We start from the raw sequence: 27,193 nt of genomic DNA, 5'->3' as shown, positions 1-27,193 counted from the left end.
TAAAACATCAGTTGTTATTGGCATGAAAAATATTGGTATGCTATAATCGGTCAAACCCCTGTGTGTGTGTGTGTGTGTGTGTGTGTGTGTGTGTGTGTGTGTGTGTGTCTGTGCATGTATGTGAAAAGCCTAAGGAGTGGATTAATCATTTATCAAAAAAAGACAGAAACAAACACAGTCTTGTCCTTCAGGAGGTGAGCAAGAGCATCAGCGTCTTATTTGGTTTGCTGGCCCGGAAGCTGCTGTTTCAGATGGCTGACGCTTGGAGATTCTCCTCTCCACTGTGTCATCTGACTGAGAGAAAACAGTTCACTGGAACACGGAAAAATCTGGATCAAATACAGTAGAAAGCAAGACTTATGTAAATGCCTAAAACAAAAGTAAAAAGCACAAGCAAAGCATATATACTGTCAAAAGTGAACTTTAGAGGTGTTGGCAGGTGTATTTTTGAATTTTGGAAAGAGCCAGTCTAGCTGCTTCCCTGAGCCTACAGTCTTTGCCTGCCAAACCAGGCTATGTCCTAGCTCCAACTCTGTACCATGGATTGTGTAATACAAGTAATAACTATAATAAGACAGATTTTCCTTGATCTGAAAAGACTGAATGAAAGTGGGTGAGTGTAATGTTTGATGGCTACCTGTCTCTCTCTCTCTCACACACACACACACACACACAAACACAGACATACAGAATAATAACACTATGTTTAAAAAGTCAATGATCCCAATGTGCATGCCGTAATTGCAGTCTGGTATTTTACTATTAGCCATAAAAACATGTATTTCTAATTATATCCCAGAGGAGGAGAGAGTTTGCATTCTATGTGACTTAAATGAGATTAATACTTACTGATTTGGTGATTACTGGTCAGGAAAAATGTGCTTGATCCCTGCAGGGTTCTTTTGACTGATGATTGTGGAAGCTGCATTTTGGAGAAGACTATTTTTCTGTGCTAAATGTTTTGAGTCGTGTGGCCTGGGTTTGGAGACAGTATATTGTCCATGATGTTCAAGTTTGTGTAGTAATTTCTGTTTCATGAGATAGATAGATGGATAGATAGATAGATAGATAGATAGATAGATAGATAGATAGATAGATAGATAGATAGATAGATAGATAGATAGATAGATAGATAGATACTTTATTGATCCCAAGGGAAATTTAATCTAATGCCAGGTTCACTCTACACTACAACATCAGACTGATAACAGCCTGACAATTTACCGTTTAATACCATGTGCTGTTCGTGTATCATAGCGGACAACAAGCAACACCAAATCTGAGATGCTTCATGGCTTGGTTCCACTAGACACGACTGCATTGTGTTCTGGCTGTGACGCAGCTGCCGGAGCTGATCATGGCCATTTTAGACAATACTTGTGAATTCCAACAGACGGTGCTACAGCATAATCTTCTGCTCTGCACAGAATACACAGATTGTCTATTTTTGATTGCAGATTGAGCCAAATGGTAAGTGAGAACAGGAATGCGCATACTCTAAGTAGGATAATCATCTTGACGCTGTATTGCCTATCATCAAATTGGTCTCCGTCGGTCTCAGAGGCTGTGTTAGGTCCTGGGATGTTCATTTTCACTAGGAGACTGCTGAGTCCAGTTTTGTTTCCCATAGGGTGTAAACATCAGCAGTACCTCGGTGCTCCAAGTTCTCATCCAGGCAAACTCATATCATCTAATAGGGCTAGCTGAGCTAACCAGCTAAAGGCAGCTAGTAACTACAGACCAAAATAACTACAGCAAAGAGCATAGTAGGGGTAACCCTGGTGATATGCTGCCACTGATTTGTTTGGAGTGACCTTCGATTGATGGCCAATTCATACACATGACACTTTTAAGAACTCCTAAATGTTTGGTCTAAGAGTCACTCAATTTCAGCTCTAAAAGCTTTTCAAAGGTCTCAGTGACTTCTTAGTCACTCCTGAGTGACCGAGTCACTGAGTCACTGAGACCTGCTCACAGTCAGTAAGTGCTGCATCATCATGTCAGTGCTTTGGAAAAATCCAACAGTTATTAACTTTTAAAATCACATTTTGATGGTAGATAAGATTGTGGGAATCAAATCAGTTAAACAACACACATGGAAACAATCCATAAAGAAAGAAGATAATAGTTTGCATTATTGTGAGTCAGTGGATTTTTTTCCTATTTGAATGTAATACTACGCTACATAGCTTATGTATAATTTTATTGTTGACAAAAAAATTAGCTAAGAGAAGGTAAAAAAAAAAATAGTGATCAGTTCCTGTGGATTAATCCAAAATTTACAAAACAAAAAGAAAACAAAATACACACAAAGATAACTTTCAAACTGGACTAAGACTGAGTCTACAGAATGTACGAATCAATGTTAGCCACATTTCATATGTTTCAGCCCTTGTCTTTCACTTGTCATTACACTCAAGGTTCAAATTCACATCCTCAGGCACCTAACAACACATAAGACAATGGAACGAAAGTTATTGAATGTTTGCTTTTGTCAAGGTCAGTCTTTCAGCCTGTTCAGGATGTTCAGACGAAAGATACTGCCTTTAAAGAACTCAAGGAGCAGCACTGATGTGGACATGTTGCTAACAGAACTTACAAAGATAACATAAAGTACATAAAATCTAGTTTGACTCATACATAACTCATTTGAAAGTCAAATAACTGTGTTTGAGTTATAATATACTGTAAGACAAAACTGTAGAACTTTTGAGTACTTCACAATAACAGTCACTTTCTCTCAGTGATTTGGTAGTACAGTAAACTCCAAGAGGTTTAAGTCTCCACTTGCAGCCTGGCAAACTTATGGTGAAGACAAGACATCAAGAAGATATTGCTCCTCATATGGATTACAAGACAATGGGCCCCAGGTTACAGACATGTTAAAGGACCCCATCCATTATCGGAAGACTTGTTTTCCTTCTCATAGCTCCTAATTCTTCCACGGAAGCTCTCCTCTCTACTTTGTCCCTCTCTCTGGAATTTCCCTGTTCTCTCATCTCTCAAGCCTCCAGCTCCATGGTTGTCTGGTCCTGTGCCTCCTTATCTGCGGCTAAAAGCTATTATAATCCAAAATTTAGTCTTCCTTCTCTAATCCCAAACATTCTTCTTTTGTCTTCTCTCACTTCCTTGATCCCCCTACGTCCCTCCTCACTTCTACAGTGCCGTAAAGAGTAATCTACTCTTTAAGAAATACAGATGGCATACACCCTTCTTTTTCCCACAAATCTGTCATATATTCAGCTCTTTATCTCCTAGTCTAATGTCCTTTTCACCCCTTGAGGTACTAGCCTCTGTCACCTGTCACTCTTTGGTCTATTGCTCCTGACCTCCTGACCTTCTTCCTTCTTTCACCTGCCTCATCAATGCCTCTTAGACAAATGGTTGTGTTCCTAACACTCTTAAAGCAGCCGTGAGAGGCTTCTGAAAGAGAGCCATGCTCGGACCTTTAGATGTGAGAAGTGAATGACCTGGTTCTATTTTTCCTTTTATTTATTTATTTTTTTAAAACATTTGAACATGCCATTTTCACTCAATTCAACTCTATCCTCCTTTCCACCCTCCAAGAATCCACTTTTTTGGGATCTGCAGTCAGCCTGTTCATGTCCTTCATGAAGTACTGCACCTCCTGGTTAACTTGGAGAGATGCTGTGTTGGAACCTTGTGGGATCACTAGTGGGTTCCTTTGGCTGTCTTTTTTGGGTCCCCTTCCCTTTTCTCTGTATACCAAATAACCTCTTAGCTGTGTTATTCCTGCACATAGCTTTTACCACAAATATGCAGATGACACACACACAAATCTTGCAACCTTGACAAGGCGCAGCTGCTCTTCTTTCCAAGAGAGGCATTTCTCATCAGTCATGTCTCCATTACCATTTTGAACTACGTGTTGTCCCCTACTTGGACTGCAAGAAACCTGGGCCTGAAATTCCTAGCTGGATTATTGTATCTCCCTTTTATCGGGTTGCCCCAATAAGTCTCTAAAGATTCTCCAGCTAATCCAGAACACTGCTGCACGATTACTCACAAGAACCAGCCCTAGAGATCATATTTTTCCTGTGCTGGCTTCTCTACATTGGTTGCCTGTAAAATCCAGGACAGAGTTTAAAATTCTTCTGCTCGCATATGAAGCCCTGAACAGCTAGGCACCATCGTATCTTAAAGAGTTGATAGTGCCCTATTATCCCACCAGAGCTTTACGTTCCCAAGATGCAGGGTTACTTGTGGTTCCTAGAGTCTTCAAAACTAGATTGGGAACCAGAGCCTTTAATCAGCAAGCTCCCTTTCCGATTTCGGTCCAGGAGGCAGAAACGCTCTCTACATTTAAGAGTAGACTTAAAACTTTCCTTTTTGATAAAGGTTGTAGTTAGGGCTGGCCTAGGCTGGCCGCTAGTTATGCTGCTTACTGCCGGGGGTCCTCCCATGATGCACTGAGATCTTTCTTCCTCTTCCTCTTCTTCTGCACACATTTATGTCCCATTAATGCATATCACTAACTCAACTTCTTCCCTGGAGCCCTCACGCTTTCTTGTCTCACAGGTTCCCATGGATCGTGGTCGGACGTCTTACTGAGGTGCTGCTCGAAACTTACTGCGATTAATACTGTTTAGTCATAATCTATTTTAATTCTATTACTGCTCTGCTGCAGCTGCTACCATTATTATTGTTACTAATATTGCTATCATAATCACCATAGTACCTTCTGTATACTTCATTATCATTATCTACAGTTCCAGTACTTCTGGTATTATTACTGCTTCTGCGCATCTCTGCTTGTGTCCTCCTTCTCTCATGCCCCACTCCCCTCTCCCTCTCTCTCTCTCCCTCTCTCTCTCTCTCTCTCAACCCAACAGGTCAAGCCAGATGGCCACCCATTTAGCCGGGGTCTGCTCCGAGGTTTCTGCCTTCTAAAAGGCAATTTTTCCTCACCACTGTTGCCAAGTGCTTGCTCATGGGAGATTGCTGGATTCTCTGTATTACAATTTAAGTTTAAGAGTTTGGTCTAGACCTGCTCTAATTGGAAAGTGTCATGAGATAATTTTTGTTGTGAATTGGTGCTATACAAATAAACTGAATTGAATTGAACTGAAATTGGATGACCAACGGTGCTTTGCTACCAACTGCAGCAACCAGATCTTGCAGTTTCATTTGTCACATCAGGAGGATATGTGCATTCCTCTCTCAGGAAGTGGCAAAGATTGATTGGCAAGCTGGTCTAGGCTCTTTTCATCTTGTAAACTACTGCCACTTGTTTCTAGCTAGTTTGCCTGCATGTGCCATCCAGCCTCTGCAGTTCATCCAGAATGTAGCAGCCCCACTGGAATTTAGTCTGACAAATTTCTCCCGTGCTGCATCGCTCTACCACATCCTGCACTGACTACTGTTGGTTGCTTGAATCCAGTTCAAGACACTGGCATTTGCCTACTGTGCTATGAACGGATCAGGTCTATCATACATCCAGAATCAAATCATATAACTCAGCCTGTCCACTACACACTGCTACATACAGTATTTCTCTTTAAGGGTATGTGGTAATTCACAATCCATACCTGCATACCCACCTTTACACATTTTTCAGCACACTGTGCCATGCTTACAGGTGGGAGTGGGGTTTTCTGTCAACCTGAACACCTACATAGGGGTTTTGTAAAGGCATATACAATTCTACAATAAAAGATATAGTTAAACTATTTTTTATCCATCACATTACATGGGATTGATACTGACTGGATCAACAAATGATAAAAGAGTGTATGAAACATAAGAGTGTAAGACAGGAGGAGACAATATAATGCAGCAGCCTTCACTGTCACACAATGTTTCAATGTATTGACCCTGTATTTATAGCAGTTTTAAACATGTGTTCAGTAGCATTTCAAGGCATTTCCTGACAATTATAAATGCACCTCTTCAAACAGATACCTTCACAACAGCTGTTGTAAAACCCCTGCAAAAGAAACCCAACTAACATACTGAACAGTTAGAGGTCAATATCCAACATTCCCATCATCAGTAAGATACTTGAAAAGATCTGAAACTGCTCCTCTTAGACTTCAGTGCAGCATTTGATAAAACTCACCACAATACTTAATCATTTGTCTTGAAGAGATGCTTGTTTTTTTTTCTGAGTGTTAAATAGGTTCAAAACCAGTCTAATCCGTTTGACCACGCATGAAACTCATTAAACACATACATTGAAGTTATAAAAATCAGTCATCTTCTGGGGTTGCACAAGGGAGCTGTCTTGGCCATTTACTATTCTCAGAGCACATGCTGCCACTTAGTGATGTCATTAGAAAGAACAATATCTATTTTCATATGCAGGTGACACACACCTACACATTTCTGCTGAACCAAATGATGTTGCAGCTATAGTATCCATGACTACCTGTCTTTTGAAGATTAATAAACGGATGAGCAATAATTTGTTTAAATTAAATGAGAACAAAACTGAAATCTTACTAGCTGACCCTAAAACAAAAAGAGGAATGATGTTTAATCTAGGGAAGTAAACACCCTGGATTAAATCTGAGGTTACAAATTTCATACTTGATGCAGATCAAAGCTTCAAGTTTTACCTTAACGAACCTGACGAAAACATAATTCTTCCACTTCAGAAACACAGATGAAGTATGATCATTTATAAATCAAAAAGATGCTGATTCATGTCGTTATTTTGAGTTTACTCCTTTATTGTAATGCACTTTTTACTGACTTCCCGAAAAAAAAACAAACAAACAAACAAAGACATCAACTCAATCAAAACTCTGCAACTCATCTATTAACCAGAGCTAAGAAGAGAGACACATTAGGCCAGTTTTAGCTGCCCTGCACTGGTTTATGGAAACATTTAGCATTGATTTTAAGCTACTCCTTCTTATTTAAAGCCCTTGATGGGGTAGGACTTATCAATGTGGAAAATTATAGATATCAGGGGAGACAGCTCATTGAATATTTGAATATATATATGTTTAAAAAGCAAAAAATGTTTTCTTTTCAATTTAGCGTTTAGCTGGTGACATATATTTCTTTGCTTCACTGCTTTAAAAATGTTATTGTACTTGATTTTATGCACTCTACATACTTAATTTTTAATGTTATTTTTCATTGTAATTATCAAGTGGATTTTATAGTCCATTTTATTTTACATTATGACCATTTGTATTTATCATTTTTTATGATAATTTATACTCTATATTTATTTTCATTTTATGTTTATTATATCATTTTATGAGAAGGACTCCATTGTAATTTCTTTGTTGTAAAGCACTCTGAGTTGCTTTTCTTTGTTGCTAAGGAACCTGTTGGCAAAGTGCCAAAGGCTCATTAAGAAAGAGATAACGTGATGCTCAAACACTTAATGGACAAGCCCTTGGAGAGACACATACAAGATGAATAACATACAACATAGCTTCTCCATCATATTTAAATATGAAGAAAGGAAACGTAGGGTCTATGTTGTCACTATGTGTAGGATACGTTCTGTTCTACTTTCACTGATTCCAAAGTATCAGAATTTCAGCAAAACTATTGCCCTACAATGAAGAATTCTGCATTAAATTATTCAAATATCAGTAAAACCAAATCTAAGCCTGTTTAGTCACCTTATGAGATCCTACCCCATACAACCAGATTTACTAATGGTCTCACTAACATATTTTTTAAGGATAAATTTGTGTTGTGTGCTTGCTTCAGTACTTGTCACCATTTATTCTCATTCTTATTTTATTTTATTTACCGGTATATGATTTCTCTTCATAAATGAGTACTCTGCAGCAAACTAATCTAAGGTGTGAATATCTATATTTTCGCTGGCGTTCTGTGCATAACTGTTGCAAAACAATTCGGCCATCAAATGTTCCATTTGGTACATATGCTAAGCCTAAGCCTATTTTTTAGAATCTTTTTGTTTTGTTTTATTTTTTGTAACTGAAACTACAATCTTAACCTATCCACCACCAAATGTTGTAGCCTCGCCGTGATTTTTTTGGGAAAACACAATTTTTCCCTCACCTTAAAAGAGCACCATAAATTTTACACATCAAAGTTTGTTTCCAATTGGCAGTTTTCTCCAGAGGAAACATTACACCCAGGGTAAACATTAGGACCAAGAATATCAACACTTCACTGTCGCCTCTGTCTGTCACTAGTTGTGGAGTTACCTTGTTCCAAAGGGCTGACTGGTCTGTCTGACTGACTGTACCAAACCGTAGACCTAAATCTTTCCATTTAAGCCTTGCCACTTCTGTCACAGTCTGAGTGTTCTTTGTGTTGAAAAGATGTGTTTTTATTGTGTCTGCCTCTGGGGAATGGCAAAGCATAAACAAAAGGAAGAACATATCACAGTCAAAGCATAGGTGGCAAAGCATGGTAGTTTTAGAGATTCATTTTTAAAGTAAAGAATTAATGTGTATCTGAAATGTTTTATTCATATTTGAAACAGAGTACTTCTACACTGTAGCATTGCCACTTTTACTTTTACCTATTCTGTCTCTGCCTGCACCAGTGTGTTGTACTGTACTGGATGATGCTGCGTCACTCAGTTGCATCCCTAACATTTCTATTCATTCCTTCCCTAAAGCAAAGGTAAGAAGACCCACATTGTAACCTTGGTCTGTCAATGAGCTTCAACCTTGAAACAGGATGCGGCCAAATTGTCATGTGTGGATGGTTTCATTGGGTCCTCCCACTGCGGAGCACAGAGCATTTGCTGCTTATCTCACACACAAGGCAACCTGAAGGCATCTACCAACCACACGGATTGCATGAATGACTTACAGTAGGTGTAGATTTACTGACAAGCGGGGGAGGTATGGACATATTCCAGTTAGTATAAAGAATCTGTTGGACTTCCAGTTGAGATGGCACCCTGTGAAGACAGGTGGAAGGCCAGATGCTTCACTGGAATAAGATTTCTGCATACGTAACTGTTCTTTAGCCATTTATTCACAATTTCCATCTTAGTTGGGTTATCTGAAATAATTTCGGAGACCAAACTGCAACAAAGTGCTTCTAATATGCCTGACACACATAGCAAAGCACAAGATGCTAGCACAACACGTAACAGGCTGGACAGAGGTGATATTTCACTGCAGGTGACAAGTTGACCACAAATAGCAGGAGTACAATCATTCCGATACACAATGATGTCTTGTTTTATGTAAGCAATGTTGTAAAAAGGACCAGAAGTTATAAATACTCTAGTCATAAAGTACTACTACTAAAGTAATGATACTAAAATATTGCTAAAATATTACTTTGCTAAAAGTGAAAGTCACCATTACGAATAGCACTGGAGTAAGTCGTATAGTGTCTGATAGTACATGTACTTAGGTATCAAAAGTACAAGCAAAAGCAAATTGTACATAATATTTACATGTTTGTATATATTGTGTATGAGGGGTTGACTGAGACGATATTCAACATTTGTCATTTATCAAAATCAGTGGATTTTATTGTTGATGAAATAAATTAACTTAAAAATTATTTACTTTGGCTGTGATGCAGCAGAAAGTCTGTAAAGTAAATAAACTTATTAAATAAATGTAAAAACTACAATATTTGCCTCCAAAAATAGCCCTAAAATGAAGTGGTGTGGAAGTATGAAGTGGCAGAAAATGGAAATACTCAAGTACAAATGCTTCAAAATTGCAAGTACTTGATTAAATGTACTTAGCTATATTCCATCATGGATTAAACACAGATAAAAAAATAATCTGTTTAGAATGGCCCATGGAATGTGAAATTCTTCAGGAATTAAGTAATGTTACTTCTTTATGAATACACGATTCCTACTCCTGTTTTGTGAATGTGCAGCCATAATCATTTCCGATCATAGTTGTGTCTGCATGAAGCTTTGTCTTCCAAATAACAGATATACAAATGTTATGTGGAGACTCAGTCCAAGGCAGCAAGAGAAAGAGAGTTTATAGCAGACTTCTTCCTGTACAGACTAACCAAACACCAGATGTGAATGTATAGGAACTGTGGGAGGTGATAAAGGCCTTCTTGTGAGGATGGATAATAGTCCACCCTGCCACAATAGAAGCAATGTAAGAACGGAAAAGGTCCCTTTGCTTATCTCTGAAATAAAAGAACACCCCTGAGACTGACCTCTACATTAAGTCTGGAAAAAATATTGGATACTTACACTATGGAACCAGAAGAGTTTTTGAAACCAAGGCACTCTGACTCTGCCGTCAGCTGAGAGTGATAATCTGCTGAAGCTGTTCAATCAGATATTATAATACCAATTCAAGAGATTCTTCGTAGAGCTCTACATCTTCGAGTACAGTGGCAAAAACCCAAATCAGTCATTACTGTGACAAATTGAAATTTTCAACCATCAGTGAACAAGGAAAAGAACATCTCAGCCAGCCTGTATCAGTAACAGAAATGAAGCAAACAATCACACAAATCAGAGAGGTACCAGGCTCTGTGGGTTGCCTGTCAAGTTCTACTTTACAGACATTAGCCTCTGTCGTAATGAGGTACATGAAAAACACATTTAAGCATTTTAATTAGATCTAAAGTCATTCATCCAGTTTTATTGCACACATTCAGTGTACATTCAGTTTTATCTTGTTGTGAGTAAATGTGCATAAATTAAGTAATCTGAGTGGAATTTATTACAGGAGACAGAATAACTCTTATGAAAAGCACTTGAATAAACACATGTTGATGTAGAAATTTCTCTTTATATGTAGTAACTGAATAAACAGCTAAGGGTTAAGTATAAGTTTATATGAATTTAATTCATTCACATTGACTCAACATGATCGAATTGCAGTTATTGTGACCCTTTGCACCTAACATATGTGATTAAATTAGATGGGAGTTTTATTCGTTATTGAAATACATTTTTGCATTAACATTTTGGGCATAATTATGCATCTGAGCGAGTGCTTACACTCACATCTGGGAGGAGGTCATTACCACTGAAAGACAGATGTTATATTTCAGTTCTCTGAAGGGTGAATCACAGACCTGTAAGTTTGGTTTCAAGTGATTATAAGGTTCTAACCAGGGTCCTTGAAAAAAGACTTGATAAGGTCAGGAACTTTATAATACACACTGATCAAACAGGATTCATCTCGGGGTGACTAATTTAACATTCTCTGTGTGTACAATGGATCGTTGATGCCCACAAAGCATTTGACTGAATACCATAAATATTTGTCCGCGGTTTTAAATAAGTTTGGCTCTGGTCTGTGTTTTCGCTCTTCGATTGAGGTGCCTCATCGATGGCTGGTGTGAGAACAAAACAAAATTGTCTTTAATTATTTTGCCCTTTAACAACATACCAGACAGGCATGTCCTCTCTCCCCACTTTGCTAAGCTGACATTTCTGTCCCTAAAGCTCTACACATAATCACTAGTTTTTTGTGGAAATGTCATGTTAATAAAATCGAGCTGCCAAAAGCACAGTATTTCCAGCTAACACTCTGACATGACACATGAACTATGACTGGTTTCCATTCAAAACAGCAGATGACACCTTTACCCTCCTGGGTGTCTCAGTAGCAGGCAAATTTAAGGATTTATTTCAATACACTCAATATACAAGCAGCTTTCCAAACAGAATTTATCGCCAGGTGTTTAGCTGGTAGAATCAGCTCTGTCAAGATGAACGTCTTGGCTTTTTTTTCTCTCAGATAATGCCTGTTTTTTTAATCACAAAATCTTTTCAACTGCCCACAACACTGATGCTTTGCTTTAGTCTTGGTGTTGCCGTCGTCATTATGAACAGATGCAGCAGCTGTCGGTGAAAAGGCTCTGATAAATCAACTGCACACTATACTATAATGCTCAGCATTAAACAGCAGACAGACAGAATTACAGACTAGCTGGTGAACAAAGTGGAGCATTTAGCAGCTTAAGAGAAAGATTTTTATTCCCTCAGGATTTAGTGGAGACCAAACCAGAGCTGAAAGAGAGAGTGTTTGGAACTTTAATCCATCAGGTGGACATAAACATGTTCCTCTGTGTCTGCCAGATGTGTGAACAAGTATCCGCTCACTTGATAGAACTAACAACTTTATAAGGTGCTAATGTCAGTGTTGTGTTTACAGCTTAGGTGGCCAAAACAACAAACAATACATACATTAAATAATACAGCTTCAAGAACCCGCAAGCTTCAAATGCTCATGTTGATAACTGCAGTTAGTGACTAGAAGATCAGGGTTCAGTTTTGTAAAGTTTATAGTAAAAACTTTTGGAGTTTGGTTCACTTTTGAATCCTTTTAGCTGTGTTTTGTTCCTGGATGAGGGCAGCAATATGCTTTGTACAGCCCTTTAAAGCAGTGTCCTAATCAGTCCTCACTGCGTGACAATGAAATGAAAATGACCTTACAAGGCAGAAGCGTAATGCATCGTGTTCAGATTTCACTCATGTCTGATTTCTCATTCTCTCTTGAAGCTTCTACTTACTGCAAAGGAGAAAACACTTTGTTTATTGATGTCAGTGTGATTTACAGCCCAGGGTTTGATCCGTGGCCCCCAGAGATGATGATGATGATGATGATGGGACGAACTGCGCTGCTGCTCCTATACCTTCTCCGTGTGGGCGTCGTTAAAAACTCCTGAAGCGAGGAGGCGGTGGGATTATTTACGCAGTATATTTCCCTCCCATTGGTCGCTCAATAGAAGCTGCTCTGATGCGCTGCGGTGACACAGCCAAGTCTCCGGCGATAAAAAGAAAAGCGACGAGCCGCGCAGGAGAAACACGAGTGTTGGAGGGCGGTCAACGTGTTTCCATCTGATGGTAGATGCGCCTCTGCGAGTCTTAGCACGGCTGGAAGTATCTGTTCAACTCCTGAGGTACTGACTCAATACTTTACTGTCTTTCTCAAACTTTAACTTAGAGCACATTTTACGTTTCTCTGCTTTTGTACTAAATGGCTTAAGAAAGTGTTGGAAGAAATACCGGTGCCAGCGCACCATTACGCACTGCGCACAGGTCTACATGACCAGGAAAAAAAAGTGTTTTCATGAGATAAAACGGAGCTTTAAATTAAACAGATGTTGTTTTCAAGACGTAACATCAGCACAGGTGAAGATGTTTCATGATGTTTCCGAGCCTTTGAATGATGAGACAAAGCAGTTCAATAACCTGAGCCAGTCTATCAGACTCACTGCCTATGTTATGTGTGTGTGTGTGTGTGTGTGTGTGTGTGTGTGTCAGGGATCTGGTGAAGAATGGAGTGGTATGTCCTGGTGCTGATACTGAGCTTGCCGCCCTCCATCCACGCAGATTGTTCTTCACATTGTCAGAAATGCGCACAGCAGATTCTCAGCCCCGACGCCGCCTTCAGCAGCCTGGTACGATCAGAGACACCGTTAGACACACACACACACACACACACACAGCCCGTGTTTCTCACCCAAGTCAAAGAGAAACACGGAGAACAACTAATGCTTTTAGAATTTGTGTTAACATAGGCACCAGAAGCTTACACTAGAATTTGAGTTACTTTACTTCCCCTATCATTATAATAGACTACTGTAATATTCTAAATGCATTTCCTAAACCCAGAGGTTAATGTGTCAGGCTGAATATTGAGTAAATGTACAGGCTAAATGAGACTCGACAGGCTCCATCTACAATATGGGTTGCGTAAAAACGTGACATCTTTGATTTGAATCTCTCACTCATAAGGACCAATGAAGCTTTGGATAAAGAAACTGTGTGATGTTATCAATTTAAAGCTACTTTAGGGGAAATGTAAGGATGTTCAGATAGTAATCTAATGTACTGAAACAAACCAAAGCCCATACAATGTGTTCCGCAAACAAACAAAAAAAAAGGTTTAAAGCTGTGAGTATAACACGCACCTCACTGTGCTGACAGGCTGCGTGTGTGTGCGTGTGTGTGCAGATGTCGGCCGGTTTCACACTTCTCTCTGTGTGTCCCACAGTCGTGCAGCGCAGAGTGTGAGGGGCAGCTGAAGAGCTGCGGCCAGGCTCCCGGGCTGGACTTCAGCGAGGACGAGGCTGCGCAGGAGGAGGAGAGCCAGCAGGCAGATCTGGTCAAACGCTACGGCGGCTTCATTAAGAGGATCGACAAGAACAAGAACAAAATCTTCACCTCTCCGTGGTACGACAATTACGTTCTGAAAGCCGCAGCGCTGCCAAAGAAATACGAGGACTTGTTGAAGAGGCTGGAGGAGAGAGGTGTGGACGCGCCGGAGGACGCAGACGAGGCTCCGGAGGATCAGAAGCTCCGTAGTTATGTTAAACGCTACGGCGGCTTTTTACGCAAATTCGGCCCCAAGTCAAAGAGGAGTAGTTCCGCGGAGCAGGAGAGCCAGGAGCCAGAGGGGCTGCAGAAGCGCTACGGAGGCTTCATGAGGAGGATCCGACCAAAGTTGAACAACCTGAAGTGGGACAAGCGGTACGGAGGCTTTCTGCGCCGCCACTTCAAAATCTCCGTGCGCTCAGTTGAGGAGCCGTATTACTCCTATGATGACATGAGCCTATAGATGAACCCTGCTCAAAAAGAAAATAAAAACTAGAAAGAACTTGTGCGGGTTCATTTGAAATGGCACCATTTATCCAGAAAGTATCATATGCCTGCCTATCTTGCTTCTTGCCTACTCGGTTGACTGCTGTGTAACAACTTTCATCTCTGTGTTATTGGCATCTTTGTCTGTCATTCAATAAAGGATGCTTGTTTAATAAAACTAAAATGAATCAAAACCACGCTCTTGTTTGTCAAACACGTTCAAAGAATGTCGCAGACTGCCTGGGCGACTGATTTCAGACAGCGTGCGAATTGTTCCATTGCGCCAAACTCCATTCAGAATTTTCTCAATTTCATATTTTCTTCCTCAACGACAGACTCACGCCTCGTCATGGCTGGGCTAAATGACAGACACGACTTTTAAATTCGCCACACATACTTCAACACCGATCTGTAACTGAAGTATGCCGAATGATTTGCCACCTAAATTAGGCTCCTATTCGAAGTACATTCTTTCATTACACGTTGGCTTTCATGAACAGCCTAAATAAGGTAACATTTATACAATACGTTATTTGTATTTGTAACGTTATTTATTATTTGAATCGAATATTTCAGAACTGACAAAATGCATTTTTATCTAATGTAAATCTGAAAAAAAAAATCATACAATAAACCATACACAGCCTACTGGTCAAAGTATTAGACCAAACAGCCTAAGCAAATGTGGAATTCAAATATAAACTAATCTTATATCCATTTTCTAATTACTGTCATATAACTCTGCACAGTGCCACAGTGCCGCTGTCTGTGAATCTACATTGTTCTACTGATCCCAAACCAGTCAACCTGCAGTGCAAAGAAACACTTGACGGGCAGCTTTCAGAAGCTCGAAACAAAAGTCTGCTGGTGACACAAATGAGCCAATGAAAGAGCCAGTCTTACGCCATCTTGAGGGCAGGTATCGATGCGTCAGATGGTCACCGTCTCTCTCATTTGGTCAGAGAATAACTGCTGGATTGTGGCTGATTGACCAACCCTCAGAGGCCCCCAAAGGCTGCGGGTTCATGATACTGACGATAAATGTGCTGTTTCAAAATAAAATACCGACACTGTGCTAATAATCCACATGCAATAACACTGAGTCGATAATTCAGCAGATGCTTGTATTTGTGGATTTTCTATCAGTTCATCTGGTTGCCTTTTCACTATTCATTAAGTTTTGTTAAAACGAGACAAAATTCCCTCTAAACAAAGTTAAAGACGAATTTGACTGATATGTTAAAAAAAAAAAGATTTTCTATAGATATCACGATAATAATACTATTGTTCATTGGGTCATGATAATTTTTTTCTATTGAATTAAATTAGACTCTGCACACCAGGAGAAGGTGCAACTGCATACACACACACTAAGCAAAACTGATTCATTTTGAATCCATCCAGTACACTTTTTAAACAGAAAATGTCTGTACCACCATAAGCACCGCTGATGCAGACATTAACATTTACAACATAAAATCACACCCAATCTGTTCTTGAAAAATGAGCATTTATTACCAAACGGAACAACTCTCCTTTTTTTCAAGCCTACACGAAATAAATCCCAACAGAAAGAGTTGTATCAAATATATTAGTTACAAAAACATATTTACAGTAAAAATCACTACTAAAACACACTCCTGACTCTAGTTGCCATGCTAATATAAAGCTGAAGGACATCACGTGGTGTGTTAAATGAGAAATGAACACAATGCATGAAATGGTCTGTAAAAATCAAAATGGGGACAAGTGCTCAGCTGTCACAGAAAATGCACATTCAATCCAAGGTTCACAATGGTTCAGTGAAGGCTATAACAAGCCAAGAGACTGGGGAGAGAACAAATGTCCTCTGTCTCACTGCTGCTCAGTCGGCTGCTCCCCATCTTGCTCTTTCACCTGATCTGGCTGACCTTCCTCATCAGCACCAGGCTGGCCTTCCTCTTGAGAATCGTCTGCACCAGTCGCCGTGGCGTCCACCACACTGATGCTGCCAATTTGCTGCTGGACATTAGCGCTTTGTGTCGTGGCCAAGCTCTGTAGCGTGGCCGGCAGCGTCACCAGCTGGAACTGAGGGCCAACCACCTTAACGAAGGCCGTGGAGGCTGCGGAGCCGCTGGCCCCGGCCGCGCCCTCCTGGCCAGCCGCTGTGGACAGCACAGTCAGGTTAGAGGCGTCGGGCGCCAGCTCGGACCCAGACAGCGAGGAGGTCAGAAGGGTGTACCCACCCAGGTTGGTGCCAGGCTGGGCTCCTGCCACAGTCAACACTTTGCCTAATGGCAGGCTGGTCAGCTGGTTGAGAGGCAGAGTGATCTGGGTGGGAGCAGCGTTGACCGAGGCCGGGCCAGAAACAGCGCGGGTCAGCCGGGGACGCTTGGGCGCGGGGGGTGCAGGGACCGGGGTGAGAGTCATCAGGACATTGTTGAGGTGCTGCGATTTGCTTTTCAGCTCCTTGGCTCGTTTCCTGTGCTCGTCACACTGCTGCTCCAGAGCTGCAGAAAGACACATCATGAATATGTACAAACATACGCCAAGACTTTTATTAACTCCTTAACACAGAATGCAGGGGAGAAACTTCTCCACGGCCTCTTCTACTGACCGGCGAGGCTGCGAGTGTACTGCTCTCTGTACCGGTCCATCTGGCTCTTATGGCTGGCCAGAACCTTCTTCACTAGGTCCAACATCCCAAAGTTCTGCACTATATTGTTGAGCAAAACAGCATCTGAAAAAAAAGAAAAAAAAAAAACCAAAAAACAAATAAAAACAATTGCCACCAATTTAACATGTAAGTCGTCATGGTTGACAGCTGAGCGCAGCTTGTGATTGGGTTAGATGGGTGCATGGGTGTGAACTCAATACTGTGGCTCCACCACTGCTGCCCCGACTCTGGCTCCAAATGACATCATCAGCACAAGATGGCAGTGCTTGTACCCAGGATGTTTTGGCTCCACATTCATACAGTAGGAGGCAGTGGAGACGTGTCGTCCATTTTTATATATTTCAATGGTCTGCATGTATTTACTGAGCCTGCTGATGCTGTTTCATATTAAAAGCTTTCCCCCTGATGAACCAGCAGGATGCTTTTACTAAGAAGAACCAGTGGAGCTTCACTGGTTGGGCCTTTTATTAAAACAAATATTAACTTATTGTGTGCTATTGGGTTTGCAGATCAGTGCGAACTACTACAGGGAGGGACATCACAAAGAAAAACAGTGAGCTGCTGGTGACAGGCTCTTACTTTGGTTTGTGACCAGGACACCTGCAACACATCATCAGGGTAAACAACTTCACCATGGAGCGCAGAGCAGGGGAAAAAAATACTCAGTGTGGCACGACTGCTCACAGTCATCCACCGAATGGTTCCAAAACAAACCACCCCATCATGGAAAAAAACCTATTGACTGTGTACACCCTGATGGTGATGGTCAGGCTACAGATACCCTGGTTAGTCTGCTCCTGTAGAACGGGTTTAGATCCCTCCTGTGTACTTTAATAAAGCCGGTTTCAACATAAAGCTGTTCTTGTTTACAGACAACTGAACAAGAATGAAATAATGATTTGGTTGTGGCTCATAAAACTTTTCAGACTAGTATGCATTTTTTTGGATATGTGACGAAAGAGCGTTCCAGCTATAACAGGATGTTTGGTTGAGCAGAGGCAGCCTGTGTAAAATTTGTATCTTTTTGTACCTTTTCTCGGTGTCCCTGTTCCCAGCAATGTTTTGACTTTTTCCAGAGAAAATCAAGAACTGCGCAATTCAAGGCCAGCTTGAGTTGCACACGTTGGACCTTCTTTTTTATTTTATTTTATCTTATTTATTTTAAAGGCACCTGACGAATGCATACCTGTGTGTTTGTGTGTGTGTGTTTCGAACCTTTGACCTGTAGCGGTGGGTCACACACTCTCTCCTGCAGCCCCTTCAGCACCTCCTGCAGCTCCTTCTGAAAGTCCTCCACCACCTCCTCCAGTAGGCCCCCCTCCTTCACCGCACGCCAGAACGCCACCGAGTCCTCTGGATAGATACACACACACACACACACACCATAAAGATTACAACACTCCATTCTGTCATTTCCTTCCACATGATTACGAGTGTGTTTGCAGGCTGCTGATCACCTCCGATGGCGGTGACCCACTCTGAAGTTTCCTCTGCCACCTCTGGAAACGAGGCTGCTGCTCCGTTCACTACAACACAAACAGCATCAGAACACCCATCAGAACAGCCTCTTTCTCTACTCATTTCATTCCGAGTTACAGTGCGGACCTCGATGGTGGTTCAGAAGCTTTCACATACTGACATTTCATATCAGCCTCCCCGTCTTACCACATGTTCTTCAGTGGCTTAGCTAATCCACACCGGCATGTTATTATCAGGCCTAAACAATGCTTATTGTGATCCATCTCACTAGAACAAATTATTGTCCAAGCACTGATCATGTCACTTATGAGGGAGGTGTGTTGGGACAACAGAATCACGAACAGAAGTCTCATTTTCAGTTTGTTCCTGCATTGTTTCTGCTGTTCATCAGGTTCAGACTTTTCAGTGACCACCATAAGCCTGCTATGAAATAAAGCTTCTCAATTATGGTGGAAAAATCAGAATCACGTTCATTTTAGCATGTTGGTTACGGTCGTGCTAACGGTCAGTAACTCTGCAGACCTGGCTTTAAGGGCATGTTGCTCTGATAACAGTACCAGATGCCTTTGAAGCAGCTTTGAAAAATCCGAACCACTCATATGAAGAGTCTACACTTGTGAGGCAGACAGAGTGTGAACAACCACAATCAATAACATATTGCTGCTTGTTAACTGCCATCATGCTGCTGCCAACACTGGGTGGGTGTTACGAGACAGATGACTGGAGTCATTAATGTTGGGAAATAGTCTGACATACCCTCTCAGTTCTAATAACATTTTGTCAGCAAACACACCACTGTAAGTCTAACCCTGTAATAGCACTGAGACCAGATTAGTGCAGTAGCACAAACTGCTGAACATACCATCAGCTGACAAGGGGGTGGCAGGAACCAGGTCAGCTGACTGGTCGCTGCTCATGGACACTTTGCTTCCCACCAGGTCAATCTTCGTGCTGCGGCAGGTGTTGGAGCAGACCTTTGTGTGCTGGTAGAAATCCAGATCCCCCGAGTCCATGATCTTCCTGTGGAGTTAAAAAGGTTGAGAGGCTTTTACACGACATCACAACACACAACTAGTGTTTGCTGAGCACCACGAGTGATGGAACAGTGCCATCCTGAGGCCGCTTTGTTAACTGCACATTAACCACTGAGAGGAAGGAAGAGAGGGAATCACATCTGTTTCGGGATTGAAATACAAAATAGGTCATCCAAACAACCCCATTCAACTTTTACTTGGCACTGAAATCCACAACCAATGGCCACCCTAATAAGCCTCCCTTTACACCTTCTGTCTTGGTCCAGTACTGAGCTACTTCCTGCATTCTATAAACATATTAACACCATGTTCTGAAGGGAACATAATGACTTTATGAAATCTTACATAATGACTTCTTTATGAAATCTGGTCCACTTGAATCCACCTCATCAGTCTAAATGACACCTTGGTGCTTAAGAGTGAAAGGTGTCCCATCTCACAGAGGAAATGTCTATGTGCTGTCACCGATGGAAAATCTTTGTTGAGCACATGTTACATGCAAAACATTACAACCGCGATTTGAAAAAGGTTCCATCGCTCAGTAAAACGTACATAAAAACAGAATGCAACGATCTGAAAATCCTTTTCAACGTATATCCAACTGAATACAGCACGAAGACAAAATATTTAAGTAGTTTGAACTGAGAAACATTTTTTTTATTTTGATAAATATGCACTCATTCTGTATTTCATGCCTGCAACATGTTCAAAAGTTGGTCATGTTCACCGCTGTGCTCCATTAGCTTCTCATTAAACAATGATGAGTAAGTGTTTGGGAACTAAGAACATTAACTAACCAAACGGGCTGGGCAACAGGATGCTAGCAGCTAACCTACGACATGCTGTACAGTCCTCATGACTGACTGTTCACGTCCTGCACTCGCTCCTGAATCTCCCGTGTGTGTCTACGGCATCGTCTCTGTGTGCCACTACCCCCGCTAGCTCTCCCTACTGGTTTCATCTGTCATTACCTCCCTTACTTGACGCTCACCACACACACACCATCAGAGATAGGTACTACTGCCCATATTCCATAAGAAGAAGGGGTGTACGAGTATATAATCTTCGCCAGTTGCTTCATGCCCCAGCAACTTCCTCTGCTATTCCTAGTTTAGTTTTGGTTCTTTTTTGAGTTTTGAAATCCTAGCTTTTAAACCATTGTGTGATAACCCAATGTGTTGTATAATTATTTACTTCTGTCATAGGCTTTCATAACAAATTCACTAAATTACTGTCTTCTGCTGTGATTAAATTAAATAATTAATTAATTTTTACTTTGAATATATCACCTAATTCCCTAAATAAGCCTGACTTTGTCTCTTTATCACATGTAAGATCTACTCTCACCTCTTAGCGAATTGAAATGAATTTAAGTGACATCGCATTCTCAATCCATAGGGTTTAATATGACGTCGGCCCACCCTTTGCAGCTATAACAGCTTCAACTCCTCTAGGAAGGCTTTCCACAACGTTTAGGAGTGTGTTTATGGGAACTTTTGACCATCCTTTCAGAAGCACGTGCCCAATCACTTCCACTTTGTTATAATACCACTGACAGTTGACTGTGGAATATTTAGTGGCGAGGAAATTTCACAACTGGACTTTTTGCACAGGTGGCATCCTGTCACAGTACCACGCTGGAATTCACTGAGCTCCTGAGAGCGGCCCATTCACAAATGTTTGTAGAAGCAGTCTGCATGTTCTAGGTGCTTGATTTTATACACCTGTGACCATGGAAGTGATTGGAACACCTGAATTATTTGAATGGGTGAGTGAATACTTTTGGCAATATAGTGTACATTAAAAGGGAATATAGGAAGGCAGAACACAGATGGAAAAAATGAAAACTTCTGATACTGAAAATCAGACTATTAAAGATGCACAAGCTGCCTATTTTTCTAATCTGATTAATATCAATAGACATAAACCAAAGTTTTTGTTTACTACCATTAACCAGCTTGTAAATCCCCCTCCTCCTGCCACTCTTGTCTCAACTTATATGATTAAATATTACTAATTACACAGTAGACAAAAAGAGTCGGAAGTCAACTGAAGCATGCTGGACAAAAGTATGTTCTCCAAAGTGTTTGATTTCCTATGAATCATGCAATATTGTGTTGAATAAATGTTGCATTAAAAGAAGGCTGCGTTGCATCTGAATATGAAATACGATGAGTCCAGACCTGAGCATGGTGCCATTGAGGCGGATGGCCCTCTTCCAGTCCTTCAGAGTGGATTTCCCTGCTAAACACACAAACTCCTTCGGGCTGATGAGCTGCTCATTGAACTGATCAAAGAGGAAAGAAAGTGGAAAAAAAAGAAAAAAAAACCTGTCATGAGCTGTTTATCTGCACGTGCATCACCTGAAATGTGATTTTACACAAAGTGACGGCACATACCTGGACACACTTCACATTGATCCCAGGGCAGACAAATTTCTTCCAGACCAGCGTGGCTTTGGCATCTCCACAGGTGATTGGGTAGAAGACATCAGCTTCCACATCCACCTCCTCAGTTAACTTCACTGCAGAGACAGAAACACCCCGACACATGCACTGAGCCAGTTCTTTCATCTGATTATACGATCAGAAACTGAAGATATAAAAGGCATTTACACAATTTGAAACATTATTATGTGATTTAAACTGAGACTGAAGAAAGTGAGAGCACAGAGCATTGTCATCATTTGCTTATCTCATTTACTTTACGGGAACATCACAGATAAACTCATCACTTTATAAACTCTTCATTGCACTGAACTACATCATTTATGTCCACAGTAAAACGAGACTAAAATTTGAGCGTGACAGTTCACTGTTGACCTTGGAAATACTTTTACAAAGTGTCACTGAGTGCTGCAGATCACTTTACCAATGACTCCCTCATCCTTTGACAGTGAATTTGTTCCGCTGGCCTCGGCTGCTGCCTCCTCTGGTGCTACTGTGAGGATGTCCTCCCTGGAAAACCATATGAAAGTTTCAAATCAGCAAAGTGAAAAATTGTATTTTCTCCTTAAAAAAAAATGTGTGTTTAGATTACCCCGGCTGAGGAGTCAGCTCTGCAGTAACCAGCACTGCTTTGTCCTCCTCCACCACAGACGGCAGGTCCTCGGCCTGTGCTTCTGGTATGGTGACGATCACAACCTCACTCATGTCCTGCATGCTGCTGACCTCTGACGAAGCCATGGAGGACAGACGGAGCTTCACAACAAACAATACGACAACAGAGAGGAGAACTCGTTGTTACTTATCGCGGAACAACAGTTTAATAGATTCTTTTGTGTGTCATATTCATGCAGTGAAGCTACTTTTATGCCCTATTTGCCAATGTCCTAATGTCGTGCTGGTTTAAAAGATGTTGACTATATATCAAGAGCAATTTTAACTTGCAAGAGTTTTGAATGCAATTTTGTGTGCCCTCTTATTTTGTCAAGACTGAACAGGTCGGGACATAGGCATAAAACATTTAAGATATTAATCAACTCTTACCTTTTGGTCTCAATTGAAAAGGTTCGTTGGTTGAATTATATTGCCCTCGTCTTGTGGCAAAAACCGTGAAGGTATGTGACAGTTAGCCTGACATGGTGGCAACGTTACCCACTAAGCTAGTTTGATTTGGACCTATTCTTGTTAGATAACTAAAAGGCGATTGCAGCTAGATATTACATCCATCCAGCTAGCAGGTTCCTCCTTTAACCTTGTATTTCAAACACAGTACAACCGCCCAGTTCTTAAAGTCTTGAAAGAATACTCGTAAAATACGACTGCTCTCCATCATCACAACTTCACAACACGGCCATCCTGTTATTCATACTCGTCTACGAATCTTAATGGCGGTTGGAAAACCATCCTATGGGTGCACAGGCGCCACCTACAGCTCTGGGTGTGTTTCGGTTTCCTCTTTACTCATGCGCCGGTGTTTGTGGAACAGACTCCTGTTTACATTTGTCTAAAAAAAAATCAAAACAATCCTAATTTAAACATAATCCGAGTTTGCTAGAAAATCTGTTACTGATCAGTTTTCTGATCTTTGGCCAATTTGGAACTACAGGCCTTTACCTCATTTTATGTTTTTATGTATTATATGTTTGCTCTTCTTTTCTGAGTTAATCCACCTTTTAGTAAAATTAGACCCCTTTTTTCAAACAAAATTAATCTAGCTAAAGTGATTGCACAGCTTTGTGAACTCTGAAATTAACTTTTTGATGCATGCTGTGGCTTCAGTTTAGGTATAATAATAATTTGCTTCTGTTTACAATAAAAAGTTTGAACTCAGAATTATCTCTCGGCTACATTTTTTGGATGGATAAAATCTGGAGGAAGTATTGCCTAGCAGGCCAGTGTCAGGGAGAAACTACAACACCAATACAGCGATTTGGTGAGCCACGAAGAAGAAGAATGAGACATGCGCATCAGTGCTGGAAGCTGTACGAAATACATGGCGTTTAGTTATGTTATTACAAGTGGTTGGTGGTAGAAAGTCTTTGATGAAGCTTTATGCACACGCAAGACTTTCTTTCTGTTTGTGCCGATGAAATATTGGAGGCTTCCGTATTATCCACCCGTCTCCATCTATTAGTCCCGTGTGGTGTGAGTGTATTAGTGGACTTGTCCTCAAAGACGTTTACTTTACGTGCTTCAGAATTGCCTTGTTGATAACACTGGAATTTAAAATGGCCAGCTGTGCTTGGTCAGAAAAAATGCTCCATCTCCTCCGCCGAATGAATAGCTTTTATATGCCAGGTAGGCATACATATGTTGAAATATGACATGTAGTCGACGTTGTGAAATTAAATGTGTTGGGGTTTTTTTAAGTAACCACATCAAACGTGTTTCAACAGGTTCCTGTCGTGCTAACTGCTTCAGGTTTGAGATAGACGAGGTACAAGTAGGTTGGATCCCTCCCAATGTAGCTTCACTGTTGACACGATATCCAGAGGTGTTCGATGCGCCACAAGATGGCGCAGTGTCACTGTGTCACAGTCTGGACTCATACGAGAGGAGATCTGAGGCTGTGGATGCCGTCCTGCAAACTCTGAGACAGGAAGCGTCCCTAACCTGCCTGAAAGGATGGAGAGACGAGGTGAGAGACTCAGCTCTGGTGATTGGATGATTCTTTTGACCAGCTGTATGGTCCATGGTAATTTCTTCCATCTCATACTGGACTGGGTCTTGGACTGTAAAAGCAAAAATTACATCCTAATGCATAAAATTACTGCACATGTTCAGATTGTTGTTAGAGTTACTGCTGTTTGCACAGATAGAGGACAGTTATTCCCCAGAGTCACCTTTATATTACAAAAGGCAAACAGGGAACTGCAGCAGAAAAATTCACACTTTATATATAAAATGCACACTATAACTTCTAATTACTAATAAGAGCACATGTATCACAGTAATTGTAAAGAAATGTCATCTTTCAGAAGTACAGTGTGATGCCAAAATTCTCTGACTCCCCTTTGATGTGCATGGAAAGAGCTGCTACAAGTAAGTATTGGTACACAGTGGCAGCTCCATATGTGTTGTCGACGTTGGTGTCATACCAGCTGACTGTGATGATACACTGCAGGTCTTTTTGGGGTGAAGCGATATGGAGTCCACCTCAACGGTTACACTGTCAGTGACAGTGGGGACGTCAGCATGTGGTTGGCACGACGCTCCCCCACTAAGCAGACGTACCCCGGACTGCTGGACAATGTGGTGAGTGTATGTCCCCACATGTTGCCATTGTAGATACAACAAACAGTGATGATAGTCCAACATTTTAAATTCAGAGTTCTTCAAATTGCATATATGAATGAGACGGCTCATATTTTACATGTCGGAAGGCAGCAGGTGGTCTGGCTGCTGGTTTCGGCATCAAACAAACGCTGGTCAAAGAATGCCAGGAGGAAGCGTGTATCCCAGCAGCTATTGCTGACAAGGCTCATTCTGTAAGCACAGTAAGGTGAGTTCGATACCACTACTCATCTAAAAAGCTCACAAAGTAAAGTCCACAAAGACATGGCTGGATGAGTCTGGTGCAGATGAACCCGACAGGCGTGCACATACCAATGTGCATGCATTAGAATGTGCATGTGCAACCTGTTGGTGTCATGATCAGGTGTCCAAATACTTTTGTCTGTATAGCGGTATTAAACACAACTTTGCAAAATATATAACGAAGGTCTAGTCATTGTTAGGCATTTTAAATATTACATGATATTACACATGTCCTTAAGGAACAGAATTAAAATGAAAAGGGGCTTTGGGACTGGTGGTTTGCTGGAATGCACCACAATCTTTGTCTCTGTGAGACTCGACCAGAGTCCGCCTTTTAGGTGTGACCTTCTGACACACCACATTCATGGCCACTGTCCTTCTGTTTTGTAGAAACCTTGTCATTAAACATTTAAAATATCAAACCAAAAACCAGTCAAGCCTCTTCGATTCCTAACGTCTTTAATGTGCTTTCTAGCTACACCTACTATGATGAAGATGGGGTGTTTGCAGAAAGTCAGTTTGTCTTTGATTTGGAACTTCCTCTGGATTTTAAGCCCAGCGTAGGGGATAGAGAAGTGCAAGACTTCTACCTCCTGCCAATAGACAAGGTCAGTATTGCTGACATGCACATTTTGAATAGTATTCCTCTGAAATAACTAGTCTGAGGGGTGACATTAGACGGGTGTAGATAAAATACAAGGTGGTTGATCGCTCTGTGTCGGTTTCAGGTAAAAGAACTGCTGGCCACTGATGACTTCAAACCCAACTCTGCTATGGTGGTCTTGGACTTCCTCATTAGACACTCATTTATTGAGCCAGACACAGGTTTGTGGTCCCTGTTGAAATCACTCGACTACTTCAGATCTTTTTGCCTTTTTCTTTTAAAGTTTTGATTATATGCTTTTCATTTCAGAGCCATGCTATCAAGAATTTGTGGCAGGACTCCATCAGACACTCGAGTGAAGCCGAGGACCAAGCCCACTGTCAGAGTCCACATACTGTGTACATTGCTGTTTACATTTATGCTAGCAGAACCAACCGAGTGTGGCACCCACCGTCTGAAACAGTGCTGAGTGATCAAAGTGGTTCACATGGTGACAGGTGAACGGAGTGCTGCACCTTTTAACAGCATGATTAGACTTAGACTAAACTATCCATTTCTTTATTATCTGAAGAAGCTGAAAAGAAGCAGGGAGCTCTACAAACCACTGACAGAGAGCTCCTCAGCTCCCTCTTTAACTCTTTAATGAATCTGAAATTTCACCCACTCACACACGGCTTCCTCTGTAGCTTGTATTAGGGGTTCAGCTACATCAGTCCTCTCTTCAGTCTCTTTTCTCTCAGATCACTTTCTGCTGCTCCCTCTTAAACTCCCTCAATGCTTTCAGTATAAGCACTAGGTTCATGTTCTCCATGTTGTTCCCAAGATCAAGAATTATTTTAGGATGATTACAGCTTAGATTTTCTTATCCAAGTTATCTTGTCAAGCAACATTTACTGTACAAGAGATAATTAAACATGTTTCAAAGTGACTGGTTTC

General features: G+C 41.1%; 3 protein-coding genes across 3 annotated transcripts; 2 read left to right on the top strand and 1 right to left on the bottom strand.

The window, feature by feature from the left end:
- The first annotated feature begins 12,577 nt into the window (after positions 1-12,577).
- On the top strand, positions 12,578-14,733 carry pdyn (prodynorphin). Its single transcript, XM_046398079.1, has 3 exons — positions 12,578-12,819; positions 13,184-13,320; positions 13,917-14,733. Exons 2-3 carry the CDS (start codon positions 13,198-13,200, stop codon positions 14,478-14,480), a joined length of 687 nt encoding a protein of 228 aa, XP_046254035.1. The 5' UTR covers positions 12,578-12,819; positions 13,184-13,197; the 3' UTR covers positions 14,481-14,733.
- A 1,261-nt stretch (positions 14,734-15,994) lies between these two features.
- gmeb2 (glucocorticoid modulatory element binding protein 2) lies at positions 15,995-23,515 on the bottom strand. The gene is made up of 10 exons (XM_046397982.1): positions 23,161-23,515; positions 22,712-22,872; positions 22,544-22,629; positions 22,072-22,196; positions 21,856-21,959; positions 19,501-19,658; positions 18,617-18,685; positions 18,375-18,512; positions 17,100-17,222; positions 15,995-16,992 (listed from the first exon to the last, which is right to left on the bottom strand). The coding sequence occupies exons 2-10, from the start codon at positions 22,855-22,857 to the stop codon at positions 16,358-16,360; spliced, it is 1,584 nt and encodes a 527-aa protein (XP_046253938.1). The 5' UTR covers positions 22,858-22,872; positions 23,161-23,515; the 3' UTR covers positions 15,995-16,357.
- Positions 23,516-24,042: 527 nt separating this feature from the next.
- On the top strand, positions 24,043-27,185 carry tpk2 (thiamin pyrophosphokinase 2). Its single transcript, XM_046398017.1, has 8 exons — positions 24,043-24,414; positions 24,513-24,754; positions 25,095-25,158; positions 25,241-25,371; positions 25,500-25,618; positions 26,129-26,261; positions 26,382-26,478; positions 26,567-27,185. The coding sequence occupies exons 1-8, from the start codon at positions 24,345-24,347 to the stop codon at positions 26,614-26,616; spliced, it is 906 nt and encodes a 301-aa protein (XP_046253973.1). The 5' UTR covers positions 24,043-24,344; the 3' UTR covers positions 26,617-27,185.
- The last annotated feature ends 8 nt before the right edge of the window (positions 27,186-27,193 follow it).

This window comes from Scatophagus argus, chromosome 8 (genome assembly GCF_020382885.2).
Source record: "Scatophagus argus isolate fScaArg1 chromosome 8, fScaArg1.pri, whole genome shotgun sequence".
In the NCBI taxonomy this organism is placed as follows: domain Eukaryota; kingdom Metazoa; phylum Chordata; class Actinopteri; family Scatophagidae; genus Scatophagus; species Scatophagus argus.
Note: the sequence above shows the minus strand (reverse complement) of the source record. Positions and strands in the feature narration are given on the sequence as shown.

Excerpts from the sequence above, each read along its gene's own strand:
- tpk2 (XM_046398017.1), top strand. The coding sequence starts at position 24,345 with ATGGCCAGCTGTGCTTGGTCAGAAAAAATGCTCCATCTCCTCCGCCGA. Across the intron at positions 25,159-25,240 it reads CATGGAAAGAGCTGCTACAA|GTCTTTTTGGGGTGAAGCGA; the intron begins GTAAGTATTGGT and ends GATACACTGCAG. Across the intron at positions 25,372-25,499 it reads CCGGACTGCTGGACAATGTG|GCAGCAGGTGGTCTGGCTGC; the intron begins GTGAGTGTATGT and ends ACATGTCGGAAG.
- pdyn (XM_046398079.1), top strand. The coding sequence starts at position 13,198 with ATGGAGTGGTATGTCCTGGTGCTGATACTGAGCTTGCCGCCCTCCATC. Across the intron at positions 13,321-13,916 it reads ACGCCGCCTTCAGCAGCCTG|TCGTGCAGCGCAGAGTGTGA; the intron begins GTACGATCAGAG and ends TGTGTCCCACAG.
- gmeb2 (XM_046397982.1), bottom strand. The coding sequence starts at position 22,857 with ATGGCTTCGTCAGAGGTCAGCAGCATGCAGGACATGAGTGAGGTTGTG. Across the intron at positions 22,197-22,543 it reads AAAGGATGAGGGAGTCATTG|TGAAGTTAACTGAGGAGGTG; the intron begins GTAAAGTGATCT and ends CTGTCTCTGCAG. Across the intron at positions 18,686-19,500 it reads CACCCCCTTGTCAGCTGATG|TGAACGGAGCAGCAGCCTCG; the intron begins GTATGTTCAGCA and ends TTTGTGTTGTAG.